The 25902-nt window shown below is 40.1% G+C and overlaps 2 protein-coding genes and 1 long non-coding RNA gene across 3 annotated transcripts in view; 1 reads left to right on the forward strand and 2 right to left on the reverse strand.

Annotated features, from left to right (window-relative positions):
• Positions 1–1219: 1219 nt before the first annotated feature.
• On the reverse strand, positions 1220–12289 carry LOC124401058 (protein scribble homolog). Its single transcript, XM_046873000.1, has 8 exons — positions 12233–12289; positions 7796–7966; positions 6260–6397; positions 5933–6022; positions 4330–4407; positions 3776–4015; positions 3567–3648; positions 1220–1649 (listed from the first exon to the last, which is right to left on the reverse strand). Exons 1-8 carry the CDS (start codon positions 12287–12289, stop codon positions 1609–1611), a joined length of 897 nt encoding a protein of 298 aa, XP_046728956.1. The 3' UTR covers positions 1220–1608.
• The window catches only part of lrrc1 (leucine rich repeat containing 1), a 31852-nt gene continuing 16886 nt past the window's right edge, over positions 10937–25902 (reverse strand). Inside the window, exons 5-14 of the mRNA XM_046872708.1 lie at positions 25331–25387; positions 24590–24653; positions 23556–23630; positions 21286–21430; positions 20396–20514; positions 19957–20040; positions 15662–15777; positions 14607–14776; positions 13677–13816; positions 10937–12482 (exon numbers count right to left, since the gene is read on the reverse strand). Of these exons, the coding sequence (XP_046728664.1) occupies positions 12324–12482; positions 13677–13816; positions 14607–14776; positions 15662–15777; positions 19957–20040; positions 20396–20514; positions 21286–21430; positions 23556–23630; positions 24590–24653; positions 25331–25387 (1129 nt within the window). The 3' untranslated portion in view covers positions 10937–12323. The remainder of the gene's footprint in view (positions 12483–13676; positions 13817–14606; positions 14777–15661; positions 15778–19956; positions 20041–20395; positions 20515–21285; positions 21431–23555; positions 23631–24589; positions 24654–25330; positions 25388–25902) is intronic.
• LOC124400913 lies at positions 13823–14900 on the forward strand. Its single transcript, XR_006928496.1, has 2 exons — positions 13823–14508; positions 14638–14900. It is a non-coding gene; the product is annotated as an uncharacterized LOC124400913 (long non-coding RNA).

Below are 25902 nucleotides of genomic sequence, written 5' to 3' on the forward strand. Positions count from 1 at the left end.
TTTCATCCTTCTTCTTCTTCTTATTATTCCTATTGTAGCATCCGTTTTTTTTTTTAGAAGTGAAGCTTGGTAATGAGCACGCATGCACGAGCAGCCAAGTCGTTTTGATGCACATTGCATTTCAAAAGAAGAACAGATGCATATTTCATGTGTTCGCCAAGAGATTCGAGATGCATCCTGCCGTCAGTTTGCGGCGCGTCGCCTATCGGCAGCGAATCTTCAAACAAAAAGGATGCCACGGCTCCTGTGTGCAAATTGTTTTGATAGATGCAAAAATCGATTCCCGTCACAGAGACGAGTTACTGATGAAGCTATTGATGAAGAAATTTCCACTAGTAGGCAAACAGCTGATACGAAGGTTTTTTACTTGGAGGTGATTCCAGATGTAGATATTTTGCAGTAAACGTGAGAAGAGTTTTTTTCAACTTTTCTCCATTAGCATCGTCACATGCCTTTACATGTCAAGAAAATAATCAGAATACTTATTTATTACCATTTTCTCAATGCATTTTTATATAGATATAAACATGATGTATATTAAATACACCAAATGACTAATAGGAGTTATTTAAAAAATGTATGGAAATACGATATATATTAATATGAACATATATTAATTAAAGACGAATTGACTGGAAATTAAAACGTTAAAATTAATAGGTTTCACATGGACACTAGAACATAATGGACGCCTTCGGTCTAAATAACAGTGCAATCAATATTCCTTTATATCGATACTGTACCCAAAGGCTTCGTTAGTTTGTCTGTTTATTGCTATAATCAGTTGCTTATCAGCTTATTGTCAACCTTTCAACACACACTCTCAGGCAGGATTCAGGATTGTGTGTAAAAAAACATCCAATTAAATATAATACAGCAAGAGGACACCAGACTTTTGGTTTTTGGTTCTTCTTCAAACAAGTTTACCAAATAGTTGGAGGTACACAAATGTATCGGTCGTCTTTGGATACAGTTGCATTACATTTTCCCTTCACTTGAAAAAGGAGACCCAAACCTGTTCCAGCATGACAATGCTTCTGTGCACAAAGACAGCTCCATGAAGATCTGCTTTACATGGGATGCAAATGTGTGGAAGATCTCCTGCTATAAAGCTCCAAACTTACTGAAAACCTCTGGGATGAATGTGAACGCTGAACGCACCCCAGGAACCTTCTCACCTTCTCACCTTCTTACCTTCTCACCTACATCACTACCTGATTTCACTCACACACTTAGTGGAGAATGAATCTCCACTGAGAGGAATATCTTCCCAAAAGAGTGGAGAATGGGATGTTCAAAAATAAGCACACACCCTGTTTCTCAGGTGCCCACAAACCTTTGTTTATATAGTGTATTTATAGTGAAATAAATAAGAGTTCTACCTGCATGAATATTAAACTAGATCTTATTCCTACAAGGAATACAATGTCCGACAGTCAGAGGAAATTCTCAGGTTCGTGAGAATTCGTGGAACATCTGTCTCGCTGGGCTTCATGTAGAATCCAGTATTTTCATGGTGAATAAAAGGCACTGTTGAAGTCTGAATAGATGTGGTTATCAGGGTTATTGATTTCCTCGAGGTCGCTAAGTGTCAGCGCGTCCACGTCTTCATCTGAGGTAGAGGGACGAGTCAGAATAATTCGAGGTATCTGGAGATAATAATTTGGGAGGAGACGCAGGTGTAGATTCTTTTTTTAAATCAAGCGAGTGTCAGGATTATGGCCCTGGAATACAATTTCTATCAGCCACTTCACCCTGATATGACTGTCACGTGTCAATCATCACTCACGCATCACTTCCTTTCACCGTGATGAGCACTTGGGTGGAGTTTTCACAGCGTGTTGTCTCACGTTTGTTGTTCCATGCTTCTATATTCCGTGCTCGCATCTGCTCCTGGCTCTTTACAGCATGAGCAAACAATGAGAAACACGGAGCAATAAATATGAGACGTGGTGAGGATTTATGCAAGTGCTAATCAAGGTGGCGTGGTAGAGCCGTGATCGGTTTAGTCATGTGACCAGGTCATGTGATGATATAATGGAGATCGTAGTGCAGCAGAGGTGGTAAAAGTCCACACATCCTTCAGTAGAAGTGCACATACTAAGGTTTTAAAAGATTCTGGTAAAAGTTGAAGTTCTGACTGCACTTTTTTCACTCAAGTTAAAGTAAAGAGATGTTCGAGATGTTCTTCAGTAAAAAGTAGTGATTATTTCTACCTGTTTTAGTGTCACGCTGGAAACTGCCCCTTATCATATTAATATAAAAATAATTTTAAATGTTGTTCTCTAATGAATGTATTCAGGCTGAAGATCACCATATAGAACACAAGCAGAGAAAAGATAATGATGATCAGGTGATCAGGAACGTCTCTGTTCTCAGTCATGTTCTCATCACTGACTCCCTCTGTCTCATCTACGTTAACCCGAGACGTCTTACTGCCTTCTGCCTGCTCATTCTGAGCTTCAGAAACTAGTCTACGTCTGTGCTGTAAAAGAGACGGGAAATGATACAGCAGTGGATTGAAGAAGTGACAGGAAGCAGGTTGATGTGCTGAAAACTGCGAAATATCGATCATGTCACCAAATAGATTCAAACTAAAGCCTGGTTTGAAAATGGAAGAAGTAAAAAGTACAGATATTTGTGTCCAAAATTTTACGACGGGGAAGTAAAAAGCCGAAAAATAAATATTGAAGTAAAATACTGATACGGGAAAAATCGTCTTAATTACAGTACTGAAGTATTTGTTCCACTGCTGTAGTCCAGGGCCATAATCTTCACACTGAGCAATGATACATAGATGTAGATTTAAAGCAGTTTCATTAAGAGTAAACTCCTGAGCAACAAACACAACACAGGCAAAATAGGACACTTTTAATGTGCATTGTTTAGAATGAGTTTTAGAAAAAATTTAAAAAAAGAAAGAAAAAAGAAAGAAGCTTTATACTTTACAGTATGAATGTGAAATACTTTCTTTGCATTTCTCAGCGATGTGAGAAGTTGAGATCAAAGCGCAGGTTCAGCCATTAAACAGTGCATTCCCCTGGCGCATTAAGGGTTAAGAGCCGTGCTCAGGGGCCCCAGGAGTGGCAGCTTGGCAATACCAGGGCTTGAACCCACAACCATCTGATGAGTAACTCAGAGCCTTAACTACTGCGCTACCACCTCTCCCATACTCACTATAACATACTGTCGCTTCTGCTATTTGTTTGATGTTTAAGTGAAATGTATTGAATTATTTTTATCAAACGTTTTAATTATCAGGATTTTACCTTCTTTTGTGCAAGAAGGCAGAATAAAGTGAGTGTTTACATTTTTGTGGCAAAAGTAAGCAGCAGAAATTTGCGTCGTCGCGTCTCATAGGGTGTGTTTAGTTCTTGTTTATTCTCTGACCAATGATTTGTTGTTGCATCCAATTTTTTGAATATTAATATTTAATTACAGATTAAAGAAGCTTCTGTGCCGCATGAACCTCTTGTGGAACCCATGTAGATCTGTGTGTAGGCCATGAATTTCATTCTAAACATGTAGCGAAAAGCTCGAAGATGCAAACGCAGATATTTGCTTACCGTCGTGCCGTGAGTCCCAACCTGCAGACTGTTTTTTTTTAAACGTGTCACTTCCTGCTGTTCTGTCCTGTTCAAGGTCACTCTAATGACAAAACAAGAGAAGGATTTTATTTAAGGAAAATAATAAATCACGCGTATACATTTAAGGGGAAAGTGACAAAGGGGTGACAAATGGTGTGAAGGATCTTGTTGTATAGATTTGCACACACCAGTCCTTTGCCATTGCAGACCACAGCTTCGATCCTGTTAGCTAACGAGCTGCAGTTAATTGCGTTCTCCTTGTAACCAATCAGAAGCCCTGCGTTTGAGTCTTCAGGCTCGTGGGACACTCGATTCTCTGCTGGTTCGAGTCTCTGTCTGAGTATTTTCATCTCGATACAGCCGCCTGCCTGGTGCAGCGTGCTGACCGCCTCGTGATGGCTGACCCCCTGCATGTCCTGCCCGTTCACCTACAGGCATGAAAATAAAATTAGACACAGATTGAGAGGTGAAGAAACCTCGCGAATGTGAAGCGAATCAGCAGGGGAAATCTGAAGGCACTGGAGCTGCGGCCAATATTGGAGCTGTGGACGAAACTCAGTAGAACCATATTCATTAAGTCTGGTTGCTGATAAAGTCTCCGAGGGCATTTACTAAGTGCTAATGACCTCCAATGGCCAGCAGAGAAATATCTCCATGGACTGCAATGTAACCCCTGTGCAATGAAGCTGTGGGGTTTTTTTTGTTGTTTGCTTTTTTGTGGTTCTCTATAAAATGTTCTCACCTCTAGCACCCTGTCTCCAATGTGAACCCCTGCCTTCTCAGCTGGACCTCCTTTGCTTACTCTTGAAATGAAGATCCCCTTAGACAGAAAGAACAAAATCAGGGTTGGGTTGCAGTTTTATTTATATTCGTCACTATTTAAATCACAGCTGGAATGTCTGATTTTATTCTTTTTTTTTTCCCCCACATATATTTATATAAATACACCAGTCTGTCGATTAGTGTTTTTCATTACCAGTACACTTTTCAAAAGGCACGACTCGTCTTAATATCGTCCCGTTTCTATAGCAACAACACAAAGATTATACACACAGTCTCTCTATAGGGACTCATTCATTTTTTAAAATAAAAATAAAAAGTGTGTTATTGCTGATAAGGAGATGTTTCCTGCAAGGAGACATAAGGAGCCTCGTTGTATTTAAGTCTCCTGTGTCAGTCAGAGCCAAAGCTACTGTTTTGCTTCCTGACATGGGAAATTGTTCAGGACAGAGCGTATTGCGGCTTGTCGAAGCTGTCGAAAAAGATGCGATGGATTTTTTTTCGGTCTTATATAAATCAGGAGAGAAACGAAAAAAAAAAGCTGAGCAGAGAACAAAGAGTTTCCATCTGTTATAATTTGTACAAGTAAGAAGCTGAAATGAAGCTGGACAAGAATTAAATTGTACGACGTAATAAAGAAAGAATAGTTTGTCCATGACATGCGCTCGTGCATCCTATGGACTTTAATTACGTTTTCTTGATGGATTTTTGAATTTGTTTGCTAAGTGATCTTTGGAAATAGGGATTTGTAAAAGAATGGGAAATGTGTCTGTCTAAATTTATTCGGGTTTCTTCTGGATTTTCTTGTTTGATAAATCTTCACCTTCCAAAAACATGCATATACACCGTTTTGCCAAAAGTTTGTGGACACCTGGTTCAATCTACTGGGAAGATGTTTCACTACATTTTGGAATGTGCTTGTGGACATTTGTGTTCATCAGCCACAAGTGTGTGAGTAAAGTCAGGTAGTGATGCAGGTGAGAAGGTGAGGAGACCTGGGGTGCAGTCAGCGTTCACATTCATCCCAAATGTATAGGATGAGATCAGAGCCCTGTAGCAGGCCATTCAAGATCTTCCTCTCCAAACCATGTAAATTAGATCTTCATGAAGTTCACTTTGTGCACAGGGGCATTACCATGCTGGAACAGGTTTGGATCTTCAACTTTAAGTGAACACAAAATGTTTTATACTGCATCCAAAGACATCCTGTAGAGTTGTGTGCCTACAGCTTTGTGGAAACAGTTTGGAGAAGAACCTTAAATGGCAGGAAAGGTCAGGTGTCCCAATACTTTTGTCCATATAGTGTAAGTTGATTGCTTATGCTAAGTTCCAGTTTATTGAATATAAGTGTGTAGATATGTATAGGCAGTGATCTGAGGTGGTTCATTGGTTAAGGCCCTGGATTACTGATCATCAGGGTCGTCAGTCTAAAAATTCCCAATCCCGGGAATATTCCAGTTTAGATATCAAACAATATCACAATGTGGTTTTATTGTGGGAAGTGAATCATCACCAGGTTAATACTAATGTGTTCATGTGTTAGAAAGAGAAGTGAGAAAAATCACCTCATCGTTCTGGATGAAGGGCAGAGAGCCCCTGCCTCCAGCAATACTGATCCCTAAACCATCTCTCAGGCCACTTACTTTGATTAGGAGCTGACAGGAAGAGAGTGGAAGAGAAAGAGAGAGCAGAGTAAAAGAGAGCAAGCTGATATAAGGAAAAGCACACCAGCTCTGACATATATGACAAATGACATGCATTTCTGTGTTTGCAGCATACAAAGAATATGTGGGTTTGACAAATGATGCAACATCTCGTTCTTGATGCCTCACTCTTTACAGCCCTTGTGAGATGCCTGACTTGTGTGGATGAAAAAGCTCTGATACACCTGCCTCTGGATCAGGGTGCTCCTGGCCTCGTTCCCCTGGAGGACGAGCAGCCGGATAGTGTGCTCGGCATACCTGCAGCTTCTTGTTCCTACACGGTTGCCTCAACCTCTGTACAGTTCTTCCGGTCTCTGAGGAAAAAGTCTGAGAAAAAGTAAAGAAAGAGACATTAATAATGACTTTAGCGCAGTTTTATTAGTGAACTTTGGACATTGCAGTTCAGAGAATTCCAACGTTTAATGGGTTCTAAAGGAAGAACCAAAATCACACCTAATCAAGCAGCTGGATTTGTATTGGACATGTTGTGTCTAACACATGTGTCACTTAGATTAGATTAGATTAGATTAGATTTATCTTTGTCATTGCACATGTTACAGTACAAGTGTAGAAATACAGTGAGCATCTAACATCTAGTGTGAAATATGTACAGATGTGCAGGTTGGTAAGTAATGATTAATGTAATGAATAAATCATGAATATTTAATGAATAATTAATGAATATTTAATGAAATCAATAATATGAATATAAATAAACATTACACGAATAGAGGATTATATACAATGAGTACAATGGTCATGGATAGTGCAATGAAGGAGATATTGCATACAGTGTTTATGAAAGGGTTGTATACATACATACATACATGTCAAAAGTAAGTGCACCCCTTACATTTCAGCATCTATTTTCGTATCTTCTCAATAGACAATACTACAGAAACGAAACTTGGGTATATTTTAGAGGAGTCGGTGTGCAGTTTGTACAGCAGCACAGATTTACTGTCCTCTAAAAATAACAACATACAGACATTATTGTCTGAATAACTGCCAACAAAAGTGAGTAGACCCTAAGTCATATCATCATGTTCATGCAAATTTGTGTATCTTCTATTAACGCAGTTAAAATTTGGTGCTTTGAGTCCAATTCTCTCATACTGACCACTGGATGTTCAACTGGGAGGATTTGAGAATTAGAATTGTGGCTCCGCATGAAGATGCAGAAGCTGTAAGAAGATCAGTATCACCCTGAAACTGAGTAACAGTACAGTGATCAGGGTCTTACAAAGGGTTTCACTCGGAACAGACCTCACAAGGGTCATGATTGTTAAATAGAATATTGAAGCCTTTATTTTCAAAAGGATTAAGAATTCTAGGATTCTAAGAAGAAATAAAGTAAATATTTCCAGATGTAAAGCTCTCAAATTATAAACCAGAACAACACGAGGCCATGAATTATAATTATTTTTTCTTTCTTGTTTTCTCGAGCTCTTGACATAACGAGTTGTTTTCTGTGATGATGCTTCCTCTAGAACATGCTTTTTTTGCAGAATAAACAGAAAAATGAAGTCATAATCACGAGGAAACAATGTTTGCTTTGTCAAGACTCTAAAAAAAAATGATGTCGCGATGACGAGAAAGAAAAAACAAATGTAACGCGTGGCCTATTAGGACTTCTGTAACTGAAAAGCCCTCAGGATAAATTCCACAACGTCGTCAACACACACAAATAATACGAACTGAATGGAGCTTGTGAGATGCTGTGACCTCAGGATTGTGCTGCTGTATCTCTTCAGCGTCTTTCTCCGGGCTCGAGCTGTTCACCGGAAAGAGGCCGAGAGTGCCACGGAACTTCTCGCTCCCCAAAATCCAGCGAAGGCCAGGAAGACCCCAGACGTGGTTGGCATTACTCCCAAAATGCTTAGCGGCCTGGTGGCCCTACAGGTGACAACAGAGCACATCGTGGTGAGAAGTGAAGATCTTTTAACTGGCACACCGATTGATGATCTAGAGCTGGTTTCCACACATGCTGCCTTCACTCTTCTTTCAACTAGAACATGGCTGTGGGGAGTCGCATTTATTCGTATGTACACTATGGAATTTGGAAACTGGGGTGGTAAAAGGTGGAAAGAAACATGGCCACACAGACACATGCACATATTACAACAAAGCTAAAACTTGGAGCTCTTAAGCCTGGCCAGTGAACCTACTGGCTTGTTTTTGGGAGGTTTGGAGCTGCTCGGAGAACCCAAAAGAATCCCTAAGCCGACACATATGACTCAAGTTCAGACTTAAACCCTGGGAGTATGAGAGGCAACTCTACTGCTACTGATCACCCATGCTGAAAAACTCAATCTACAGTTCTAACACTTGTTGGAAATGATAATTTTTCTCCATTGGCAGAAAGTGTGATTTGGTGAATTTTTTCAAAACCTGTATAAAAACGGGGCGAAAATATATTTAAATCCACTTGGGAATAAAATTATATGTAAAACTGGTGAACTAGTCCTAAACGCAATATTCAATTTTATGGTGAAATATTTCTCGCCGGCTCCGAGGGTCACTGTCTGTTTGAGAAATAATACATGTAGACCTCAGGTGTCTTCCCTCGGGCTGGAAGTGTAACATGCTCGTTTTGCATACAATAAATAAATTTAATATCAAATTCAGGACTTTAAATTCTGTTGAAATATTAATGATCTCGCTTGGGTGGGCAAAGGTTTCACAAACATGAGCTAATATTTCATTGCTATGCTGCTCACCTTCCTAAACGTTGCTCAGTCTTGGGACTAAGAGATCACTTCCTGACTTTGGGGTTAATCGTTACACCTACTGGACAAAAATGGGAACTGCAACAAGTGCGAATTGAGGCCCATTGGGACTTGACTCCCGCTGCCCCATACTTAATAGAAGAGGAGCTGAGGTCAACAATCCGTCGGCTTGTCATCATGACATCCTTTTATAAACAAGGCACACATTATGGATATCTACTGACCACTGATTTGATTCTGCATGTTTATTAAACCCTGCTGTTCCTGGAACACTGTCCTTCATCCCCTTTATGGTGGCAGAGCTGTACCTAGGGGCAATTTAGTGTAGCCAATCCACCTAACGGGATAAAACCTCAGAACATGTAGAAGAAGATTCGGAATCACATAGAGAGGCAGTAATCCACCTGAACTGATCGGGACCCCACCAGGGACCCTGGTGCTATGAGGCTGGAATATTAGCATGTTTATTATCCATCCAGTGACACATTTTGCTCACTTGCATTGTGAAATTGAATGCAATCTAGTATTCAATAATGTATTTTTTTTGTAGGTACTAATAAAAGTAGCAGTTGCTATATATAATATGGGCAGAATTTGTGGACCATCAAAGCCATAGGTTGTTCTTCCCCCCAAACAATGTTGGAGCAATCAGTTGTAGATAACGTCTCTATACACTGTAAATGAAACATGTCCCTTCTCTGGAACTTGAGCACAAAGCGACCTCTATGAGGACACTGTTGTTGCTGTGAAGGTTAAAGTGGAAAATCTTGAGGGTCCTGCAAAGAGCACTGACCTCCTCAACCCCACTGAACACCTCTGGGATGAACTGAAACACAGACCACCTGACATCACCGCCTGACCCATACTAATGCTTTAGTGGCGGAATTGATAAATCAATACCCTCTAAAATGTGGTAGAAGAAAGCCGTCGCAGGAGAGTGGGGATTATTATAAAAGCTAAAAGAAGGATGTGTCCACCAGTGGGGAGAACATCAACATCCACCAGGGACTCCTTACAGGTAGGCAAGCAAAAGATTTCAACATCAGGAAGAATAGAGAGGGATAAATGAGTTGAAAAGAATGAAAAGAACACAATTGTGTTTGGTACAAAAAATAAATAAATTACAGTCAACAAATAAACAGTAAATCTATAGGAACATTAAGCCATTTTTTTGTTTGCTACAAAATTTGTTTTAATTGTTAGATTTTTTGTTTTGTTTTGTTTTTAAGGTTGTCGTGAGTGAGCTCCACCACGCTCTGCCCCCCAATCTGGATCTGGAACATCTGGATGATGTTACATTAAATAAAAAAGAAAGAAAGAAAGAAAGAAAAACCCTCGATAAAAATGAGCATATCAAAACCTCCCATGAATAAAATACATTCCTCACGTTAAAAGAGAATATTCCACAAGTCGTTTTATCAGAAAAAAAAAAACACCGGTCTGTCGAGGCAATTATAAAAAAAAAAAAAATCACAATAATTCATGAAGAAATGATTTCCATCGTCTGCATGATTAAAGAGCAAGAGGAACGTCCTCGTGATAATAAACCCGAAATGAAAATACATTAAGTCCACTTAGAAATCGAATATATTGGTATTATTAATGAACCAGGGACATCACTGCTCACGGGATCGAGATGGAACAAAAGGCTCAGGACACCAGGTTTTTGTTTTTTTCTCAAGCCAGATGTGGTTCTTCCATAAATTGTTACCACAAATTTGAAAGTCTTTGGATGCTGGAGCATGACATTGGAAACCCAAACCTGCAATGCACTTGCACACAAAGCTCCATAAAGATCTGCTTTAGAGCTCAGACCTCAACCAGACTGACTGCACCCCAGACCTCCTCACCTCAAGGTCAAATTTAAAGAAGTTTAATTGCTTTTTCTTAATAAGGACACATGACCTTCGTTCCTAATCCTGGCACAGGATAATAAATAATAATTCTAATAAAAAAATACATATAAAAAATATAATAATAAAATGTGTCAGTTTTTTCATTACAATACATTAAACATCTATAAATATTCAGGATGCAAAGAAAAAATAAATAAATAAATCCCAAACTTCCCGGTATTATAGAATAAAATAAAATCCGTAGCCAAGAACATGAGAAGGTGGAAAAACGACACTCAGTGTTCTGATTTGATCAAATCACTTTATTGTATCAGTGGTTAGAGGTCATAATAATAATAATAAAAAGTCTAGAGTCTATTCGAAGATCATTTGTTTTCTGTGCAGCTTTTCACCGACATAAAATATAATAATTAAAAACAAAAAAAAGGAACAAATCAGCATTTCAACACGTTGGTCTCTTTGTAATAAAGGAATAAAAGAATGTGTCTGTAGTGTACCATAAAATGGAGAAGAAAAAGCGAAAGAATTTTGTGTTTAGCAAAAGTGCATCGTGTTTTTTTTTATTTTATTTTAATGCACTCAAAAGGAAACCCGCCGACCAAAACCGATTATAAACCCACAGATAAAGAAGAGTTTACTGTACCGAAACTTACATTAAATCCAAAAGCGATGCTGACGAGACTTTCGTTCCAGTTACAAGACGTAAAAATGTTGTTCGCGCATATTCATAGCCGAAGACACCCGAAGAGTAAAAACAGCTTTACACGTGCCACAGCACAAAATTCTTCTTTTTTTTTTTTTTTTTTTTTTTTTGCAGGAGTAATTAAAAAATTCTCATTGCGTAGGAAATCTGCTTTAAATCTTTTGGCTTTGTTTGTTTGTTTGTTTGTTTGTTTGTTTTTTCATCCCCTCCAGGCTTCACACCATCTGAGCTGCCACGAGTACAAAACAATCTGATATTCACAAAGATTTACACACGATTTCTATTTTAAAAAACCAGTAAGATGAAAAAAACAAAAAAACAAAAAAACACGCTGGGGCTCGACGTGTCCCGAAACACTTGGAGGAGAAAAAAAAAAAGAAAAAAAAAAAAAAAAGGAAACATCCACCCAGTGTTTGTAAATAAATCTAAATAAAAAAATAGTATATATAGTATATGTATAAAATCAATATAATTGGAGCTTCTTGTCCGTATTGAATGTAGTACAAGACTTAATGTAGTGCAGCAACTTATTTGAGTGTTTTAAGCTTTAAAAAGGACTGGATTATAAAACTTTTTTTTTTTCATTTTAAAAAGCGTGCATTCCTGCATGGATTATTGTGCTTGCCTTTGTAAAAAAAAATACAAATAAAATAAAAGAATGTAATAAAAACAAACCAAAAAAAAAAAAACATTTAAAAAAAAAGGCACCTATTATGGTGGTCTTTCCCTGATTTAGAATTTGAGGAGATGATGCACACAGAGAGAGAGAGAGAGAGAGAGAGAGAGAGAGAGAGAGAGAGAAAGAAAGAAAGAGAGAGAACAGGACACAGACACAGAGACGAAATGACAGTCACATGTGAGGAAGGAACAGCACAGGAGGAGGGCTGGAGGACATGATGGGGTCTGGAGGACATGATGGGGTCTGGGCCATCTCGGAGGTAAGAGCAAAAAATAATAAAAAGTGGTCACACGGATGTAGTCAATCGGTCCACAGTGTTATTGACCTCGTTTTTGTTGGAGTCCAGGCCTTTGGCGGCGTTCAGATCGTTGCGCAGGTTCTCCGCCGTCTTCTTCATGGTCCTCAGTTCTCCGGGGTGCGGCGTGGCCCGACGCAGCAACGTTCCCTAAAGAAGAGAGGAAAAGACGTCAGGGAAACAAAATCAACGCTGGAGGGACCAAAGGAGTTGCTTTTAATGATGCCTGCAAACTATATCCAAATACGAGCTCACATACTTATTATTATTATTATTATTATTTCTGGAAAGCGTTTGACGCGTAACTCGTCCCACGCCGTGAATGAGGTCTCGCATCGATCAGCTTATTGATGAGATGTGTGCCATGTCCGATTTAAGATGTTCGGATGACAAGTCGCAGCACGGACATCACATCTCTATTCCTCACGGCTCATTCCAACACCGGCAGCGATCTAGACGTGCGGGTCGTCCAGACGATATACACTAATGCAGAAGGAGCAATCTGCATGCTCTTTATTTAAATATAATCTCTCTCTAGAAAATTTCTGCCACCACCGAGTTCAATTGCGTACGCGCATGTAGCTCCCCCTACTGACAGCCTTGTGCAGCTGCATGCTGGTTCACAGACGCCTACCGTTTACAATTAGCAAGTCAATCAATAGGTTCACAATGAGCTGAGCATTTACACATGCAAACATGCGCCACAATATTTGCACACCTTTAAGACAAGGAACAAAATAGAAATTTTATCAACATTTTTTTTTCCCCATAACCAGAACAAAATGATCAAAAAAGCTATTCATAACAAGTAAGAACATCATGCAGATGACTCAAGGTCCAACAAGTCTCAGGCAGCTCATGCACATTTTTCACTGCCAGAGGTATTGGATTTATCTGCTTTACATAATATACATGCTGCACATTTATTTGCATATTTATCATTTGTCAATTAGCAATTTCTTCTATTTGCAGTTCTGCTAGATGATTTTGTTGCTGTGTGTCTGTACTACACAATGACAAGAATAAGAAAGAAAGAAAGAAAGAAAGAAAGAAAGAAAGAAAGAAAGAAAGAAAGAAAAGAAAGAAAGAAAGAAAGAAAAAGAAAGAAAAAGAAAGATTTTGAGATTCTGACAACAGACCATTTTTCCTAAATATGCAAAAACTACATCCATCAGTAGCAGTTTCAGCAGTAGTATTAATAACATTATGAACATCAGTAATAGATTTTTGAGTAATTTCAGTTCAATATCTCTCACTCACACACACACACACACACACACACACACACACACACACACACACACACAGAGACACACACAGAGCAGCGCTCCACTTTCCTCTCACCTCTTTATCATCGTCGTCGTCATCATCGTCTAGGAAACGGATGGTGCTCATTCTGTTCATGGCTCTGTTGTCCCACGTGTCGTCGGCCACGTCGTTCACGAGGCTCTCCAAGGCGCCGCAACGTGCGAGGTTATCGGAGCCTTCACACACACACAAAACACACAACATAACGCAAGAACTCACCTTCCATGTATTCTACATCAAGTGAAGGTGAAACTAAAATACAAATGATCTCATCTGAAGGGTTTGTATGAGATGTTCAGCAAAGTAAAAATATCAGATCAGGGATTATAGTTGCTTGTTAAATCCTGACAGACAGAGAGACTTTAACACAAAGTCTGTCTGTCTGTCTGTCTGTCTGTCTGTCTGTCTGTCTGTCTGTCTGTCTGTCTGTCTGTCTGTCATGAGTTTTTACCCTCATCATTCCTGGTCATGATAAATGACAGTAATCCTTCTGCCTACACATGAAAACACAACTGCAACCCAGAAGAGCTTCATGAAGAGCCCGACTTTCTAATTGTCTCGGCTCGTCCTGTCTTGTATCAGAGCTACATTTACGTACCTAAAGAAACGGGTATGGAATGAATTCTGTACACAGTGGTGGACGGGACGCCCGTGGGGCTTGTGCTTATTAGAGACGAGTGTTATGTAGGCAGAGATAAGCTCCTTTAATCCGAGCTCGAAAGAGAACGTGCCAGACGAGATCAGAGGTTTACGGCTCATCGTCACATGTAGTTCGTTTTTCGCCTTCTATAAGGATGTTACGAGACATGCAAGGAGGAAAAAAATACTGCATCTGGCAGACATTTAGGCAATGCAAGGTCAAAGCAAGGTCAGTGATGTCGCTAATATACGTTCACAATTATACGTTTATATGTTGTAGTATAAAATACCCATGTGTAATATACATGTACACTCTTTCTGAGGCACCTTTTTCACTATCGCACGGCTGCTGAGGCAGAAGAACGCAGATGAGCACTTTCTCCCCCGTGTCAGGATCCACGTCTGTCTGGAACGTGAGCAGCGGCTGAGACTGATTCTCCGACAGCCAGAGTGCCTTGAGCCTCAGTGTGGTTAGAGACATGGGGAGATACGTCAGCCTGCAAGGAACACAAACCACAACATGCAGACCATGAGCCGAGACTTCATACCAGAAACGCAAGCGAGCACCAGAACGTGTGTTTACGCTTCTAAAAGAAAAATAAAACATTTATCCGCAAAACATTCGGTTTTCTTTATCATCATTAAAAAGCGATCGGAAAAAAGCTATTAATAAAGAGTAAGAACAACTTCAGGACTCCTTCAGCTCCAACAAGTCGACGTGGTCATCTGGTTTCATGAAAAGTTCTGTATTTTCTCGTCCATCACTGTACATCTTAATATTGATGAAACTGTAATGAAGTGTTGAAGATGAGGTTCCCTTTTGAGTCTGGTTCCTCTCAAGGTTTCTTTCTCATGCCGTATCAGAGAGATCTTCCTTCGCCACAGTCACCTCCGGAACTTGGAAACCAAAACCTGCTCCAGCATGGCAATGCCCCTGTGCACAAAGCCAGCTCCATGAAGATCTGCTTTACACAGGTTGGAAAATGCAGAAGATCTCCTGCTGTAGATCTTCAACCCTATTGAACAGAATAAATGTGAAGGCTGACTGCACTTCAGACCTTCTCACCACACCTACAGCAGTACCTGAATTTACTGACACCACTGTGGCTGATGAACACAAATGTCCACAAGCGCACTCCAAAATCTAGTGGAACATCTTCCAGAAGAATGGAGGGAACCTTCATTAATGTTACCTGCTTGTGTTACATAAAACATGCAGAACCCACTCACTGTGTCGTACCTACTAGTGCACTCAGTGTGTTGGATTGTGTGTGTTTGAATTCGTGATGCCAACCAGTGCACGCTGAATATTTGGAGAACGTACAGCTTCTGATTTTAAATCGTTTGAGGGATTTCGAAAAAAAAAGTAACAACTGCGTAACCTGTTTCCAGACACATCAAAAACGTGCAGCTCGGTAGCCTGCGAGAGCTCGGCGGGGATTCGCGTCAGACGGTTGTCTCTCACGCACAGCACATTCAGACTGCTGCAGCCGCCGATCTGTCGCAAGAAAAAAGAAAAGAGACACAAACATGTTAAATGTAATACAGTAGCTGTGAAAAAAAAAAAAGGGGGGGGTTCTTGAGAAACCCAGACTATTATTATCATTGAATTTTTATTAATATGGTCAGATTGTTGTGAGTTCAAATCCCTGCTCACTTGTATAAAATGAAATCATTTTGATAAAATAAAAAAAAAAAGTTGCTCTGCATAAAAAGTGTCTGCCAAATGCAATAAATGTAAATCGGTTTTAACACTTACATTTTGTAGGTTACCAAAAGAATTGATAAAAGAATGGAAGGAGTTTATGCGTGTAAAACAGCACCCATCGGTGTAAGATTCTATGCTGCTGATTTAAGGAGTAATTAGGATGTAACTCTTTCTCCACACACTCACATCTCATAAATGAATAAGGACATTTAACACTCATCTCCGTGAGAATAAAGAGATCGAAACCAAAAATTGATAAAAGTAGGTCAGAAGCGTTTAAGGATTTTAATGCATTACATCTCGGACCGTTTGATGAATTCAGTCTGGTTGCCAGTTTGTGATGGAGAGTCTGTGCTGATGAGTCTGTGCTGTGTATACCAGCATGATGGATTCGAGCCAAAGCGCAGTGTGTGCTATCACTGTGTGAGGTCAGACAAACAGCCGAGCACTGAACAACTCTCATTACACAAACTGAATCAGTGGGACACTGGACTATTGTGTTCTAGTCTGAGAAAATGCTTTCAGATTGTACATTAACAACAACCTCCCAAGTGCACTGGTGCGATATGAGAGATGCCAGAGATCCAGGGATGACCTGTGTGGCAGAATAACAGTGTCATGATGTACCGGCTCCGTCATGACGATCGTCTAAAACACTACGGATCGGTCGGCTGATTAACCGGGTCAATATTCAGGATTTTTTAATTAATCTGCATGATTGTGCTGCAAATTACGCAGATTATCAGGCAGGTGCATCTGACGCACCAAAGCGTCTGCACTTGCGTGAGACAACAGAGCTCTCCCACACCAGCAGGTGGCAGTAGACTGTATCGGGCATCCAAACAGGGAAGAGCTAGAACTGTAAATATATATAAAGCGAGGAACGTTTGCACCTGCCGCAATCATTACCAACGAATTCAAGAATCACAATCACAAGTGTCTGTGATCCCTCTTTACTCTGTCAGCGTTTTTTTTCTCGTGTGCTCATATGCTGAGCTCAATAGCCAATCGGATCTTTCTTTCCCGCCTCCAAAAAACAGCTGACGGCATCCGACTTGAGCCGGACGTGCAGAACACACCGAAAAAACGAAACAAACGACAGCTTGGTGGTCCCGGGTTTTAAGATCCGATACTTTGTTCTTTATCTGGTCTTATATTTTTAATTCTTATTAATTAACAGTTAGATTTTATGAGATTTCTAAATATCGCCATCGGCCAGAGAAAAACCTGTAAACATCGAATTATATAATTATAATATAATTATAATATCTCTATAAAACAAAGTAGTAAAAGAAAGAAGTTCACAGTCTATTATACGCCACACGTGTAGCAGAATTGTGTCTGTATGCTTCAGCTTTAAGACGTTCTGTCACTAGAACTAAGAGGACCAAACTTGCTCCAGCATGACAAAGCGAGCTCTATGAAAACCTGGAGTGTAAGAACTCTACAGAACACTGACCTCAAACTTAAGGCTGAACCGGCAGGAGGCTGATGCCAAAACTCTTTCACCCACATTCACAAATCCCCACAGCCAAACTCTGAAAGCCTCTCAGGCCAGTGGAGACCATTACAGAAGACCACTGCCAGAGTACGAAGTTTTAACACAAAAAAATACCAAACTTTGAAAAGTGTTAAACTCCTCCGAATTGAATTGATCAACATTATATAAATTTGTCATGTAACATGTTTTGGAGCCATGGACATTTACATTCTTAAGCTTTCCACCAATATGTCCGCATTGAAATTGGTGCTTGGACCCCTAAAACCTACTCTGTGTCTATGTGAGTGATTTCCACTTATTTTAAAAAAATCAATCAATCAATCGATCAATTAAAGCCTTGGTGACACTTCAGAGTTCACTTTGAAAACCACTGGACCGGACAAAAGACAAATGCTATCATTCGTTTGTTTGTAATCATTCGTTTGTATATCCAAATATATTTTATCCCTTTCTATTCCAAGCTGCATTCTATAGCCAGTTCATGCTACAGAAGCCACTCAGTCCATACACGGTCCATACACAGTCTATACGCAGCCGTTAAAAGCAGCCGGGGCCACATGTAATGCGAACTACACGTCGGAACAGCAGCCTAATGGACTATTAATTACAGAGTGCGCTTTCAATCAGCTGCATCAGCATCAGCCAGCAGAAAATCTCATTGGATGGTGGAGCACATGGCACACGAGCAGCTCCATAATGGCCTTGTGCAGACGGTCAGCCACTGACAGGTGACGTAAAGAACACGGATTATCATGTTACAATGGCAACCGCTCAAGATGTGGGATATATTTCGAGACTAGTTTTGTAACACGCCAACAGATGGCAGCACAAGGCTGCACACGCAGTCACAGGCAGCACCGACCTTCATAAGTCAGTGTGCCAATAGACATCGTCCTGTGTACATCGGGAACCGTGCGCCATGGGCTATTCTGACCACGTGCGTTACCACGTCTACTATTCTGAACACCCAACCTCTTGGTTTTTCCAGACTCAAGCTCTTGGTAGTTTCCAGCGAGGTCTTTCTTGACATGATATCACTTTTGCACCCACCCTACTCAGATTTAGCTTCGCCCTCTTCCCGAAGATGCAGCTCAAGTGGGTGCCTTGTGTGGCTCAAATTGCCGTTGAACACAATCCAAACATTGTGGAAGCTATTGAAGAAAAGCTATTTCCGACATTTCGCTTGGAACTTGAACCCAGTTCATGTGATAACTCCACATAAATCCTACAAGCATTCAACCATACATTGGCGCTTGAGATATAACTCACGAGTAAACAAGAAGATGAACGGATTGACAACAACCTGGAAAAAAAGACTCCACCACTCAGTCTGTAGCTGTATGAGAGTGATGAGTGTCTTGAGAATTCCCAGACCGGTCAATAAAGTCCTGGGAGTTCAAGATGTGGTAATGATTTTGTATGAAATTTTTTCTCCCCTGAAAGCCAAAGACAGACCCTGGGTGATTACAGAGGGAATTTATCCCATCTCTCTCTCTCTCCCTCTCTCTCTCTCTCTCTCTGCTGTTCTGAACCTTAAACGACCCCAATTAAGGTCTTTTCACTTCCAGCGATGAGACGCTCAGAGTAATTATCAATAACATTATTGACTGCAGCATCACAATCATTTATACACAATCTGTGCACTTTAAACTCCATTATAAAGTGTAATTACACTCAGTAGGAGTAAGACAGAGTACATGTGTGTGAATGAGAGAGGGGGCAGTGGAGGGGTGCGGTTGCAGGGAGAAGAGGTGGAGAAGGTGGAAGAGTTCAGGTACCTGGGGTCAACAGTGCAAAGTAATGGAGAGTGTGTTAGAGAAGTGAAGAAAAGAGTGCAGGCAGGGTGGAGTGGGTGGAGAAGAGTGATAGCAGGAGTGATTTGTGATAGAAGAGTATCTGTGAGAGTGAAAGGGAAAGTTTATAGGACTGTGGTGAGACCTGAGATGTTGTATGGATTAGAGACAGTGGCATTGAGTAAAAGACAGGAGGTGGAGCTGGAGGTAGCAGAGCTGACGATGTTGAGATGTTCGTTGGGAGTGACGACGATGGACAAGATTAGAAATGAGTTTATTAGAGGGACAGCACATGGACGTTTTGGAGACAAGGTGAGGGAGGTGAGATTGAGATGGTTTGAACATATGCAAAGGAGGGACATGGGATATATCAGTAGGAGAATGCTAAGAATGGAGGAAGGAGGAAAAGAGGAAGATCAAGGAGGAGGTTTATGGATGTGGTGAGGGAAGACATGCAGGTAGTTGGGGTGTAAGAGGCAAATGTAGAGGCGACCCCTAATGGGAGAAGCCAAAAGAAGAAGAAGACTCAGCCTTACATACTCATCTATACATTTAAGCAGTTGAGGGTTGAGGGCCATGCTGGAGGGCCCAGCAGTGGCATTCTGGTAGATGACCCATTTCAATCAAATGGGTTATCAGACACATAAATAAAGTTCTGTGCAAAACATTACGTACCTCTTTGGGTAAAGATACCAGACGATTCCGGTCACAGTTGAAGTTTGAGAGTTTCTTAAGCTTTCCAATGCTTCTTGGCAAACTCTGAGGGAAGCAGATATAAAGTCACTTATATCCAGAACCTGAACCTTTCATGTCTTTATTTATTGAAAGAGTAACAAGTAAATGAACCCCTGTAAAATAGATAAAGGCTGGAAAGTGAAATGGATGGCACTTTTCTACTATTTCTAAGTACCGAGGTTAAACCCAAGGCCATGGTGATCTAGAGTAATCATCTAACAGCCCTCTCTAAGTGCCCTCATGCCCCATTAAGATCCTGCACCAAAATGAAAGGGAATTTTTAACATAATGTAAAATGTTTGAGTGTCAAATGTAGGGCACGTTAAACACATCACTACGGGTTTTTTTTCCCCGAAAGTGGAATGTGTGTGTAGCTCACCACCAGCTGGTTCTCAGTCAGCACCAGTTCTGAAAGATTTTCGCACTCGCCAATGCTCTCGGGCAGCTGGACCAGGCGGTTCTGATCCGCTTTCAGGATGGAAAGGCGTTTTAATTTTCCTGCAGGCAGACACGAGACATGGGATTAGAGCTTAAATAAACAGTTCCAGGAGATATTTTCAGAGCACATTTAGAGACAGGGGAGATGGAGGTCATTAGGCTAAAGCAAAGCCATGTGTTAAACTGGATCATTTAAACACACTCACTGTCACGCTGAAGGACACGACCCCTGTAAGATCCTTTACACAAAATAACCACAATGTGTTACATCCTTAATTAATTAATTTATTGGTTAAATACACAACTAATTAATTTATGATAATAATAATAAACGACATGTACACCTGGCATCATATACTACTAAATTTTTAATAAACATTGAACGCACACACAGACACAGACAGACAGACACACAGACAGACAGACACACAGACAGACAGACACAGACAGACAGACACAGACAGACAGACACACAGACAGACAGACACAGACACACAGACAGACACAGACACACAGACAGACACAGACACACAGACAGACACAGACACACAGACAGACACAGACAGACAGACACACAGACAGACAGACACAGACAGACAGACACAGACACAGACAGACACAGACACAGACACACAGACAGACACAGACACAGACAGACACAGACACACAGACAGACACACACAGACAGACACACACAGACAGACACACACAGACACACACAGACACACACACAGACACACACAGACACACACACAGACACACACACACAGACACACACACACAGACACACACACAGACATCTTCTGAGCAGAAAGATGAAAAAAGCCTGACCTATGCCCTCTGGAAGGGAGTCGATGAGGTTCTGTGACACCAGCAGGTCGGTGAGTGAGAGCAGGCATGCCATCTCCTCTGGTAGGCGCTCCAACTTGTTCTCAGATACATCAAGACATAGCAGGTTCTTCATACAACCTAGCTCCTGCACAAAACAAAATACACACAGTCTGTGTTTAGAGCTTTCCACAATCCAGGGTATGAGTTTAATCTTTCTTCTAAGTCTTAATATAAAGTCTTGTTACAATAAATGTGCAAACTAATACAGAGCACGTTAAAAGTTAGTTTTTTTGAGACACATTCATGTTGCTTTTATTGATATGCAATAAACTCATTAAAGGCTGAAAACATACAAGAATTGGACAGGGAATGATTTGTGTCTACCAGAAGAAGTTGAGTAAGTTGGAGAAGCAGAGAGAAGATGTGATCAGACTGCCTCACCCCCACAGTCACTCATGGAGATGGAAGCTTGATGTTTTGGGATTGTTTTGGAGCAGGGAAGGATGGAGATTTATTCCTCATTGGAACCGACTTCATCGGAAAACAAGACAAGGAGGCGAAGCGTATGACGTAGCTCACCGCAACTAAATCCTGCTGAACTGCTCTGGCATGAGGTGGATCGTAAAGAAATCTCCAACAAGTGAAGAACATCTTCGGTAAGTTTAACAAAACGCACAGCAAAGTATTTCAGCTAAGCGTTTGGAGAAATGAAGGTTTGGAGAAATGAACTGTCCAGGTGCTGAAAGCGTGTACAGCTGTTCTTCATGCTGAAGGAGGATGAAAGTGAAGTGGAACATCTGGACATTTATAGGTTTGTTTGGTCAAATTTTCAAGTTTGTTGAATAGAAACAAAAGGAACATGTCTCTGGAAAACATTAAAGACTAGGTGTTTTTACAGTTTGACTGGCTCTGTACATCTGCCTTTTTTCTGCAGTACGCTGTTTGTAATCTTCGAGTTGCCAGTTCAGCTGAAATGACTGATTCTGGTTTAATAATAGCTCACAGATGCAATCAGTCTCCCCCACATTCGACTCCAGTCTAACATCCGTAAAAACTAATCTCGGACTCTAAACTAATGGAATTAAATAGTGGTGCACATCCCGTAGCTCGGAAAGGACTTTTTCCACACATCACTGGTCACAACAATATTCACCCAGACACCATCATGGGCTTCATTTTCATCTTTAAAAGAGAAGCAAAGCGTTCACACTTCATTAAAAACATCCTGACGCAGTGTAGACTTCAGAATCTACCGTTTCAGACTCATGTTTATAAGTGCATTTAGCTAATAGAGATAAATTAGTCAAGAAGAGCAGGTTTCAGCCTGACAAGGCAAGCTCCAGGAAGATCTACTTTCCATGGGTTGAAGTGGAAGATCTCCTGCTATAGAACTCTAAACCTATTGAACATAATGAATGTGAACTCTGACCGCACCCCAGGCCTCCTCACCTCACCTACATCAGTATCTGACTTTACTAACACACTTGTAGCTAAATAAGTTTTCACAAAATGTAGTGGAACATCTTCCCAGAAGAGTGGAACTCATTATAACAGTAGAATGAGGACTAAATGTGAAAGTTCAAAAAGCATAAACAAATCCTAACCAATCTAATGATTAAGTGTCCACAAACTCCATATGTGTGTGTGTGTGTGTGTGTGTGTGTGTGTGTGTGTGTGTGTGTGTGTCAGTTCTAGCCACTGAACAACTGCAATGATCTGTTTTGGATTTCAGTGCCTTAAAGTCTAAAGCTAATGCTTCCTTTTCAAACCAAAACAATGTAATGACATGATTAAGTTCTGATTAGTCCAATTCTTGCAAAGAGTAAACACATCTGTTTAACACCTGTGTGTGTTTTTGTGTATTTGTGCTGCCGCTTCTCAGCAAAGCTTTTCCATTAGCACTTGAACTTCTCTTCCATTTCTATGTTTAAAGTTTGTTTCGAACCCTGATGTGTTTCACTAATTTAAATGTCAGATCTTTTTCTGCACTTGATGGCCGTTTTGTCAGTCTTTGGGTTTCTCTTTATGTTCAGTACCAACGTTTTATTGAGGGGAATTTGTAGAAAAGCAGAGAAAATTGTTACGACCACGAAAATATGTAAAACACCAGACTGAGGATGGAACCTGAACCAGAAACCCTGGAAATGGAAAGCAACCAAATTTTATATCATCCATAAAAACGAATGCTGCGATTTCCTGAAAATCAAGACCACTGAATTAAACGCCAGCCGCACTAAAACCAGGCACAATAGCAATAGCGAACGCTTTACCTTTGGTAATTCCATCAGCTGGTTGCCGTCCAGCCACAAGTCCTTCAAGCTCACAAGGCATCCTATTGTCTCAGGCTGAAAGGAATCAGTGTATAGAGAAAAGGTTAAACAATCAGCAGCCTGCACAGGAATGCAGAACCATGCAAAATATTTGTGAACTGGCATTCTAGTCTCGTCTCGTCTGGTTCAGCACATTGCTATCTCCGCTGAGTCATAAACATGCAAGAAAGGTGAAGCAAACATGAAAGAATTTGTTTTTAATCAATCAAAGAGCTGCTTGAGATTGAATTCCAAAACTTAACAAAACAGAATAAATAAAAGAAAGTTCTGGGGGGAAATAATAATAATAATAATAATAATAATAATAATAATAAGGGGTGTAACGATACACGTATACGTCCCAAATTTTTTTCGGTACACGGCTTTCAATTCTTTACACACGTGTACTGAATAATTTTGTATTATTATTCATAAACTTGAGAACATGCACAACAATGGCAGGGGTATAAAAAAGAAACTAGATTTAGCGCAGTGTCACTGTGGCTGATCGCTGCCTACCAGAAATACGATTTGTTTTGCGCAAGCATGAAAACGCAAAAAAAGCGTGATGGATTCTTTAGCGTTTTCTGTCCAGCTTCAAGAATTTCACTTAAACAAATTGAAATAAATTTTTCCATTAATTTGATTTTATTTAATCAATTTAATTAAGTTAATGATACAATTTAATCAGTATAATAGAAAAGTGTATTGCATTTATTCGATTTATTCCATTTTTTTTAATAAAAAATGATAAAATATTATTTATATATTATTTAACCAAGCACGCATTTTATTTGACATTGTTTTAAAAATGTAAACTGCTGATGTTCACAAATTTTAATAACAACAAACTGCGTAAATTGAAAACGACAAGCGATTTTATGTTTTGCATTTGCAAGCGTACCAGAATTGCACCAAACCGTGACGTTTGTCTACTGTTACACCCCTAAGAATAATAATAAAATAATAAGAAGAAGAAGAAGAAGAAGAAATACCAGATTATACAGCTCGTTGTTCCCTACATCAAGTTCTTCTAGTTTGTGTAGTTGGGAAAGAGACCTGACAACAGAGAAAAAGTACAGAATCAGTGATAAGATAAGACATTATTCGCCCCACAGTGAGGAGATTTCCATGTTACAGCAGCAAAACAAAATGTGCAGATGTGCAGCAGCTACAGTTCAGTATATAAATACAAAAGAGAAAACAATACTATTAGTAGTAGTTACACTATAAAACAAACAAACTGCATCAGGTCAAATTACAGTGTTTATATTGCTGTTATTACACAGATACTATTGCAGAGCATAACTGTTTCATACAGGAAGTGAGAGACGTTCTCCAGCAATGAAGACAGTTTAGCTACCATCTTCCTTTCTTCCACCTCCTCTACAGTGTCCAGGGGAATCCCCAAAATTGAGCTGGACTTCCTGATCAACTTGTCCAGTCTCTTCCTGTCTGTAGTAGAGATACAGACACCATAGAAGATGGCTGAGGCCACCACAGAGTCAAACAGGATCTTCAGCAGTGCTCCATGCACTCCATGAGTCTCCTCAGCAGAAAGAGTCTGCTCTGTCCTCTTATTACTTGTTTTTGTATTAATCTGTCCAGTTTGCTGTTTAGATCAACATCCAGGTATTTACAAGAGTCCAAACACACACACACACACACACACACACACACACACACACACACACACACACACACACACACACACCTTTTTCTCACTGTGTACTTACTCAGGTAAATACGTTAGCATGTTCTCTCTGAGTTCCAGTGATGCCAAGTTCGTAAGGCTGCAAAAAACAAGGACAAAAACGTTTCAATACAGATTTTGATGCATTTTAACCCTCTAGAGGTTTAACTTCTGTCCTGTGGTTTATAATTAAGACACACAAACACACATGAAGCTTTAAACAGGCCTAGAATCAAGTAAAGGCAAATCAACTTTACATAAAAATGTAGATTTTTACCAACCAAATGTCAAAACTGAATCTGAAACTTAAAATCACAGCAAGGAAAGAGAGAAAGAAAAGAAAACATGCTGCACTGCTGTAATTACAGGTCCATGTATATATATATATACACGTATGTAGATGTGGGTGGAAACTGCATCCAAGGGCCAAAACACGTCAAATGAGCATCAAAGTAAAGATTTTCCGTTCATCCGTCCAGTATTTTTATTCATCTGGCACACGGCTGATGCCCAAAGAGAACGCATGAATTCAAGCAGAAATTTCATTAAGTGAAAGTCAGAGGGACGGAGTGAAAAAAATATATAATAAGAGCGTAACTGAAGATTTTTCAGGAT

The sequence above is a fragment of the Silurus meridionalis genome, chromosome 2, assembly GCF_014805685.1.
Source record: "Silurus meridionalis isolate SWU-2019-XX chromosome 2, ASM1480568v1, whole genome shotgun sequence".
Taxonomy (NCBI): Eukaryota; Metazoa; Chordata; class Actinopteri; order Siluriformes; family Siluridae; genus Silurus; species Silurus meridionalis.